Raw genomic sequence first — 8237 nt, forward strand, 5'->3', positions numbered from 1 at the left:
CTGTGCCCTGCATCCCGCTGTGCTCTGCATCCCTCTGCACTCTGCATCCCGCTGTACTCTGCATCCCACTGCGCTCTGCATCCCTCTGTGCCCTGCATCCCGCTGTGCTCTGCATCCCTCTGCACTCTGCATCCCGCTGTGCTCTGCATCCCGCTGTGCCCTGCATCCTGCAGTGCTCTGCATCACACTGCACTCTGCATCCCTCTGTGTCCTGCATCCCTCTGTGCCCTGCATCCCTCTGCACTCTGCATCCCGCTGTGCTCTGCATCCTGCTGTACTCTGCATCCCACTGCGCTCTGCATCTCACTGTGTCCTGCATCCCTCTGTGTCCTGCATCCCTCTCTGCCCTGCATCCCTCTGTGCCCTGCATCCCCCTGCACTCTGCATCCGTGACACCCTGCATCCCTCTGTGCCCTGCATCCCGCTGTGCTCTGCATCCCCCTTTGCTCTGCATCCCTCTGTGCCCTGCATCCCGCTGCACTCTGCATCCCGCTGCACTCTGCATCCCTCTGTGCTCTGCATCCCTCTGCGCTCTGCATCCCTCTGTGTCCTGCATCCCACTGCACTCTGCATCCCCCTGCACTCTGCATCCGTGACACCCTGGATCCCTCTGTGCCCTGCATCCCGCTGCGTTCTGCATCCCCCTTTGCTCTGCATCCCTCTGTGCCCTGCATGCCATGGTGCTCTGCATCCCTCTGTGCCCTGCATCCCGCTGCGCTCTGCATCCCTCTGCGCTCTGCATCCCTCTGTGTCCTGCATCCCACTGCACTCTGCATCCCACTGCGCTCTGCATCCCCCTGCACTCTGCATCCTGCAGTGCCCTGCATCCCTCCGTGCTCTGCATCCCGCTGTACTCTTCTCCCGCAGGCCAACGATGACCGGAGCCCGTCCACCCTCAACCACTACATCCACCTGCAGGAGCGGCCCATCAAGCAGACCATCAGCAGGTGAGGGGGGCCCCGGCGTCCCCGCCATGTCCCCACCGTGTCCCCGCTCCCCACGGCGCTCAGCGCCGCTCTCCGTCCCCCAGACAGGCCCTGAGCCTCCTCTTCGACACCTTCCACAACGAGGTGGACGCCTTCCTGGCGGCCGAGGTGAGCGCGGCCCACGGGCGCTCGGAGCCGGCGTCGGAGGCGCCTTTCGCACCGCTCCATCCCTCCGCCTGAATTCCAGGGCGACTTCCCGCTGAAGGCCGAGCGCGTCATCCAGTCGGTGATGGCGCTTTGCAACGCGCTGGCCGCCGTCGAGACCCCGGAGATCACGGCCGCCCTCAACCAGATGCCCCCCTGCCCTTCCCGCATGCAGCCCAAGAGCCAGAAGGTGAGCGGGGAGCCCGTGGGAGCAGCGCGGGCTCCTCGCCGCGATCCCGACGCTTCCCGTGCAGAATTCCTCAAGAGCCGGTGTCAACGCGGTGCCAGCAAGCGGGATGCTCCCCGTGGCCACTCACATCCAACTGCTGGTGGCCGCGCGGGCTCCTTCGGACGTTGCTTTGTTCCATTCTTCCTTTTTTGCTGTTTTCCCTGCACAGGATCCAAGTGTTCTGGCCAAGAGGGAAAACCGAGGTAATTCTATTCCCCTCTTTCCCTTCTGGGCCTAAGTTTGCGGCTTATTCTTTAATCCCCAACCCCGTCCTCCCACAAAACGCGCCTGAAACGGGTCTGCGTGAGGGCAGAGGCCGCCGCTCCCCTTGCAAACGCGGCCAAGCGGGAACACGGAGACACCCCTGGGGAATACGGGGTGCCCCCAGGGAATACGAGGGGTCCCCGGGGAGGGCGGTGGCGGCGCGGGGCCCCACGGCGTCCTGCCCGCAGAGCGCATCGTGGAGAGCCTCACGGCCGCAATCCTGGAGCTGGTGGAGCTCTACTGCAGCACCTTCAACGCGGACTTCCAGCGGGCCGTGCCGGGCGGCAGGCGGCAGAGCCCGCAGCGCGACGCCCGCCTGCTCGCCTGCCCGCTCGCCTTCACCGTCTACGGCACCCACCGCATCCCCATCACCTGGGCCGCCAGGTGAGGCCGAGCGCGCCGAGCCGCCCGGCGCTCCGGTGGCTTGAGGGGGACGGAGCGTCCCGGGGAGGGTGGTGGGGGAGCGGGAGGCTGAGATGCTGGGATGTCGGGATGTCAGGATGATGGGATGTCAGGATGCCGGGATGTTGGGATGCTGGGATGTCGGGATGTTGGGATGCTAGGATGCCAGGATATTGGGATGCCGGGATGCTAGGATGCCAGGATTTTGGGATGCTGGGATGTCAGGATGCTGGGATGTTGGGATGTCAGAATGCCAGGATGTTGGGATGCTGGGATGCTAGGAGGCCAGGATGTTGGGATGCTGGGATGCTTGGATGTCAGGATGCCTGGATGCTAGGATGCTGGGATGCTGGGATGTCAGGATGCTGGGATGTTGGGATGCTAGGATGCTGGGATGCCGAGATACTGGGATGTCAGGATGTTGGGATGCTGCGGTGCCAGGATGTCGGGAGGCCAGGATGCTGGGATACCGGGATGTTGGGATGCCAGGACATCCAGATGCCAGGATGCTGGGGTGCCAGGATGCTGGGATGTCGGGAGGCTGGGTATTGGGATGCCGGGATGCCGGGCTCTCAGGATACTGGGATATCGGCATGCCGGGACGCCGGCAGCGGGTGCCGCGGTGACAGATGGCGCCGTGCCTGCGGCAGCCGCGCTCCCGCTGCCCGCGCCGTCCCCGTGGGCGTCCCCGCGCGGCGACGAGCGCAGGGCGCGCGCGGCACCCGCCCCGCCGGGGACCCCTCGCCTTTGTCCCCTCCTTAATGCATTCCCGCCGGCGAGCGGCTCCGAACAAAGCGGGCGGCCTGGGAAACGGCGGCAGCCGCTGACCCCCACCGCCCTCCCGGGCCTGTCACCCGCGGGGCCCTCCCGCCGGATCCTCGTGCCGGGCCATTCCCGGCGGCATATGGCGATCCGCCCGGGAAAGCTCCCTGCTCCCTGCCACCCTTCACGCCGTCCCCTTGCAGCTACGAAGATTTCTACCTGTCCTGCTCGCTGAGCCACGGCGGCAAGGAGCTCTGCAGCGCCCTGCACACCAGGAAGGCCCCCGTGCACAAGTACCTCTTCCACCTCATCATATGGGACCAGCAGTAAGGAGCTGCCCCGGTGCTACCCGCAGCGGTGCCGCCTCCTTCTCTTCCTCCTCCTCCTCCTCCTCCTGCTCCTCTTCCTTCAGGTCCCCCATTTCAGAGCCATCCCCCATTTCGGAGCCTCCCGGAGCGCTTGTTGCCCCAGTGGCGCTTGGGCTGCCTGGGTGCAAGTGCCAGAGGCGCCGGCGTCATTCCCGGGAATAGTGCTGGCGCACGGCCCGCCCTGCCCAGGCGTTTGCACCCAGCTGCCCCGGGAGAAAGGGGATCCGCTCCCAAAATAGCGCCGGGAGCCGCCCGTGCCGTGCCCGGCATTCGCGCCGCGCGCGGGGACGGGATAATTTTAGCTGGCGCCTGCGCCCCGCCAAGGACACGGGCACCGTGGGCGGCCTCTCCGCGCACCCACCGGGCGGGATGCGGCTCTCGCCGGCGGCTCCCTGGGGGCCCAGGTGCCGTGGGGGCAGCGGCTGAGGCGCCCGCCGCTCCCCGCCAGGATCTGCTTCCCGGTGCATGTGAACCGGCTGCCGCGGGAGACGCTGCTGAGCATCACCCTCTTCGCGGTGCCCGTCGCGCCGCCCGGCAGCTCCTCGGACGCCAACAAGCAGCGGCGGCTGCCCGAGGCGCTCGGCTGGGTCACCACCCCGCTCTTCAACTTCAGGCAGTAGGTAGCGGGGTCGGGGCACTGGGGGACCCGCGTGGGCGCCGTGGGTGCATGGTGGCACGGGGAGCTGGGTGGGCACCGTGCATGTGTGGTGGCACTGGGGGGACCCCATGGGCACCGTGTGCGTGTGGTGGCACCGGGGGACCTGTGTGGGCACCATGTACATGTGGTGGCACTGGCGGGGCCGTGGTGGCAGCAGGGGGCCCACATGGGCACTGTGTGCATGTGGTGGCACCGGGGGGCCCCGTGCGTGTGTGGTGGCACCGGGGCGCCCCGTGGGCACCGTGCGCATGTTGTGGCACTGTGGGGCCCCGTGGGCACCGTGTGCACGTGGTGGCACAGGGGGGAGCCACACGGCACTGTGTGCATGTGGTGGCACCGGGGCGCCCCGTGGGCACCGTGCGCACGTTGTGGCACCGAGGCGCCCCGTGGGCACCGTGCCGCCCGGCGCCACGCGGCCCGTGCTCACTGCCGCAGGGTGCTCACGTGTGGGCGGAAGCTGCTGGGCTTGTGGCCGGCCACGCAGGACAACTCGCGAGCCCGCTCCAGCGCGCCCAACTTCAACCAGCCCGACAGCGTCATCCTGCAGGTGGCCGGCGCTGCGGCACGGGCGACCCGGGTGCCCCCTCGCCGTCCCCGCCTCACCCCACTGCCCCCCAGGTCGACTTCCCCGCGTCCGCCTTCGATGTGAAGTTCTCGAGCCCGCCGGCGGCCGCCTCCAGCCCCCGCTACGAGTTCGGCAGCCTGGGCGAGCAGGAGCAGCGCCAGCTGCGCGACGCCATGCAGAAGAAGTCGCTCTACTGGTGAGAAGCGGGCGGAGGGGCCTTTCCTGCGTCGCCCCATTTTTGGAGGGTTCTCCGTGGCCCGGGGAAGGGCAGCTGCCGTCCCCATGCAGAGCCCGGCGCGGCCGCGGCGCCCACCGGCCGTAAACAGGGAGGATCAGGTGGCAGCAGCTGCACCGGCCCTGCCGGGGCCGCGGGCGCAGAGCGAGGCCTCACGGGGCACCCGTGGTGCCGGGGTCCCGCTCCCTGCACCCCACGGTGCGTCAGGGTGCTGGGAGGCCATGGTCACCGAATTATTTGCACCAAATTATTTGCACTGAGTTATTTGCATCAAATTATTTGCAATGAATTATTTGCGCCCAATTATTTGCACCCAGTTATTTGCACCGAATTATTTGTGCCCGATTATTTGCACCCAATTATTTGCGCCGAGTTATTTGCGCCCTCCTCTTGCTGCGGCCCCGCTGAGCTGCGCGTGCCGCCCCTGTGCCCGTAGGCTGACGGAGGCCGATCGGAAGCGGCTCTGGGAGAAGCGCTGCTACTGCCACGCGGAGGCCAGCGCGCTGCCCATGCTGCTGGCCAGCGCGCCCAGCTGGGAGTGGGCCTGTCTGCCCGACATCTACGCCCTGCTCAAGCAGTGGAGCTACGTGAACCACCAGGACGCCCTGGGGCTGCTGCACGCCACGTAAGGGACGGTGCCGCTTGGGCTGCCCGAGAGGGGCCAGGGCGCCGAGGGACCCCAATGCCCCCGAGGGACCCCGTGCGGGGCTGCCGTGACGGTGCCGCGCGCTCCGGCCGCAGGTTCCCGGACCAGGAGGTGCGGAGGACGGCCGTGCAGTGGATCGACTCCATCTCGGACACGGAGCTGCTGGACTACCTGCCGCAGCTGGTGCAGGTGAGCGGCGGCGGCGGCGCCCGGGCGCGCGGTGCCGCCCTGCGCCGTGACCCGCGTGCCCCTTGCAGGCGCTCAAGTACGAGTGCTACCTGGACAGCCCGCTGGTGCGCTTCCTCCTCAAGAGAGCCATCTGCGACCTCAAGATCACCCACTACTTCTTCTGGTAAGGGAGGCGCCGGCGCTGGGGAGGCGAGCGGGTGCTCCGCGCGCCGCCGTGACCCCGGCGCTGCCTCGCAGGCTGCTCAAGGACGGCCTCAAGGACTCGCAGTTCAGCATCCGCTACCAGTACCTGCTGGCCGCGCTGCTCTGCTGCTGCGGCAAGGGGCTGCGCGAGGAGTTCGACCGCCAGTGCCTGCTGGTGGCCACGCTGGCCAAGCTGGCGCAGCAAGTGCGGGAGGCGGCGCCGTCGGCGCGCCAGGTGAGCGCCGCGGCTGGCGACGGGGCGGGCGCCGCCGCGTGCCCGTGTCACCTCGCGCTGCCCCGCAGGCCATCCTGCGCGAGGGCCTCGAGGACGTGGCGCAGTTCTTCAAGGCGCACGGCTCGTGCCGCCTGCCGCTCAGCCCCAGCCTGCTGGTGAAGGGCGTCGTGCCCAGGGTGAGTGGCCGCGCGGGGGTCTCCGCGGGTGCCCGCCGCGCTGCCCCGGCCCTCACGGGCTGCTCTCTCCCCGTGTTGGCCGCAGGACTGCTCCTATTTCAACTCCAACGCCGTGCCCTTGAAGCTCTCCTTCCAGAATGTCGATCCGCTCGGGGAAAACATCCGCGTCATCTTCAAGGTGAGGCCGCGACGATGCCCGGGTACCCATGGGGCCGTCCTGCTCCGCGGCGGCGCCTCCGCCGCTTCCCGGGCCTTTCCCGGCTCTCATCGCTGTCCCCCGTGCCCCGCAGTGCGGAGATGACCTGCGCCAGGACATGCTGACGCTGCAGATGATCCGGATCATGAACAAGATCTGGGTGCAGGAGGGGCTCGACATGCGCATGGTCATTTTCCGCTGCTTCTCCACAGGCCGCGGCCGAGGTACCCTCCATTCCTTGGCATCCCCGATGGCCACCAGGGCCACAGGACTGTGGGGGACAGCCTAGGAGAGCCTGGGTCCACCTCGGGGTGGACCTCACCCATAGGATCGGGTCTCCGTAGGCTGCCCGTGCATGGGGTGGTGGTGAAGGGGCTGGGGGCTCGGTGCCGGCAGGACGGCGCTCACCCTGCTCTCGCGGCTGCCAGGCATGGTGGAGATGATCCCCAACGCCGAGACCCTGCGCAAGATCCAGGTGGAACACGGCGTGACGGGCTCCTTCAAGGACCGCCCGCTGGCCGACTGGCTGCAGAAGCACAACCCTGGGGAGGATGAGTACGAGAAGGTGAGGAAGACCGTGGCGGGGTCCCCACTGCTCCCAGCCCAGCACGAGTCCCATCCCTTCCCAACACGGTGGGACCAACATGGTCCTGTGCCCACCATGGGGCTACCCAGCGCCACCATGGGGCTGCCCATCCTTCCTCGTCGCCCCGGCCGCTCCATCCCGTCCCGTCCTTTCCCAGGCTGTGGAGAACTTCATCTACTCGTGCGCGGGCTGCTGCGTGGCTACCTACGTGCTGGGCATCTGTGACCGACACAACGACAACATCATGCTCAAAACCACCGGCCACATGTTTCACATCGACTTCGGCCGCTTCCTGGGCCACGCGCAGATGTTTGGCAACATCAAGAGGTGGGACATGGCAGCTCCTTCTCCCCTGGGTTTAATATGCCAACGTGCCCGGTGCTGCCACGCTAACACGGCACGTTGTGCGCAGGGACCGGGCGCCCTTCGTCTTCACTTCGGACATGGCGTATGTCATCAATGGCGGGGACAAGCCCTCGAGCCGCTTCCACGACTTCGTGGACCTGTGCTGCCAGGCCTACAACCTCATCCGCAAGCACACCCACCTCTTCCTCAACCTGCTGGGGCTGGTGAGAGCGCGGCGGGCACCGCGTGGGGACGGGGCCGCCACGGCGGGCGCTTCTCCGGCCATGCAACGCGTCGCCGGGTCGCTCTGCCTCCCAGATGCTCTCCTGCGGCATCCCGGAGCTCTCCGACCTGGAGGACCTCAAGTACGTCTACGATGCGCTGAGGCCGCAGGACTCGGAGGCCGACGCCACCACGTACTTCACCAGGTGGAGAGGGTGGAAGGGCCGGCGGGAGCGGGGAGCGGAGCCCGCGGGCGGGCGCTGCTGAGCGCCCGGCGCCTCGCCCGCAGGTTGATCGAGTCCAGCCTGGGCAGCGTGGCCACCAAGCTCAACTTCTTCATCCACAACCTGGCGCAGATGAAGTTCGCGGGCTCCGAGGCGCGGCCCACGCTCTCCTTCGCGCCCCGCACGCACAGCCTGCAGACGGCCGGCCGCATCCGCGACGTCTTCCTGTGCCGCCACGAGCGGGTCTTCAACCCCAGCAAGGGCTACGTGAGTGGGGAGGCTCGAGGGCCGGGGAGGCCCTTGACACGGGCCCGGGGCACGGATAGAGAGCGGCTCTGCTGTAATTAGAGTCCACCGCGCGCTTGGGGAGGTCTTGATATAATCCCCACCGCGCTATTCGTGCCGTTCCTCGCGTGCGAGCCGGCCCCAGCGTGGGCTGCAGCGGGGAGGCCCGGCCTCGCGCGCGGTGCGGAGGCCGCCTCGCCAGCGCCGCTCCCCGCGCAGACCTACGTGGTGAAGGTGCAGCGGGAGGGCGCCGCGGAGGCGGCCGTGGTGCAGCGCACCTTCGAGGAGTTCCAGGAGCTGCACAACAAGCTGCGCCTCGTCTTCCCCTCCTCGCTGC

The 8237-nt window shown here is 68.1% G+C and overlaps 1 protein-coding gene across 1 annotated transcript in view; it reads left to right on the forward strand.

Moving 5' to 3' along the window:
- The window catches only part of PIK3C2B (phosphatidylinositol-4-phosphate 3-kinase catalytic subunit type 2 beta), a 14990-nt gene that overhangs the window by 5624 nt on the left and 1129 nt on the right, over positions 1-8237 (forward strand). The window contains exons 6-27 of the mRNA XM_026053078.1: positions 868-947; positions 1031-1094; positions 1174-1320; positions 1529-1562; positions 1812-2007; positions 2991-3113; positions 3604-3771; positions 4249-4360; positions 4432-4574; positions 5050-5238; positions 5355-5448; positions 5517-5611; positions 5686-5866; positions 5935-6042; positions 6128-6220; positions 6333-6462; positions 6667-6803; positions 6982-7151; positions 7237-7393; positions 7488-7597; positions 7681-7882; positions 8120-8237. The exon at positions 8120-8237 is cut by the window's right edge and continues 3 nt beyond it. Of these exons, the coding sequence (XP_025908863.1) occupies positions 868-947; positions 1031-1094; positions 1174-1320; positions 1529-1562; positions 1812-2007; positions 2991-3113; positions 3604-3771; positions 4249-4360; positions 4432-4574; positions 5050-5238; positions 5355-5448; positions 5517-5611; positions 5686-5866; positions 5935-6042; positions 6128-6220; positions 6333-6462; positions 6667-6803; positions 6982-7151; positions 7237-7393; positions 7488-7597; positions 7681-7882; positions 8120-8237 (2851 nt within the window). The remainder of the gene's footprint in view (positions 1-867; positions 948-1030; positions 1095-1173; positions 1321-1528; positions 1563-1811; positions 2008-2990; positions 3114-3603; positions 3772-4248; positions 4361-4431; positions 4575-5049; positions 5239-5354; positions 5449-5516; positions 5612-5685; positions 5867-5934; positions 6043-6127; positions 6221-6332; positions 6463-6666; positions 6804-6981; positions 7152-7236; positions 7394-7487; positions 7598-7680; positions 7883-8119) is intronic.

The sequence above is a fragment of the Nothoprocta perdicaria genome, unplaced genomic scaffold (assembly GCF_003342845.1).
Source record: "Nothoprocta perdicaria isolate Ctin4 unplaced genomic scaffold, notPer1 scaffold_97, whole genome shotgun sequence".
Taxonomy (NCBI): domain Eukaryota; kingdom Metazoa; phylum Chordata; class Aves; order Tinamiformes; family Tinamidae; genus Nothoprocta; species Nothoprocta perdicaria.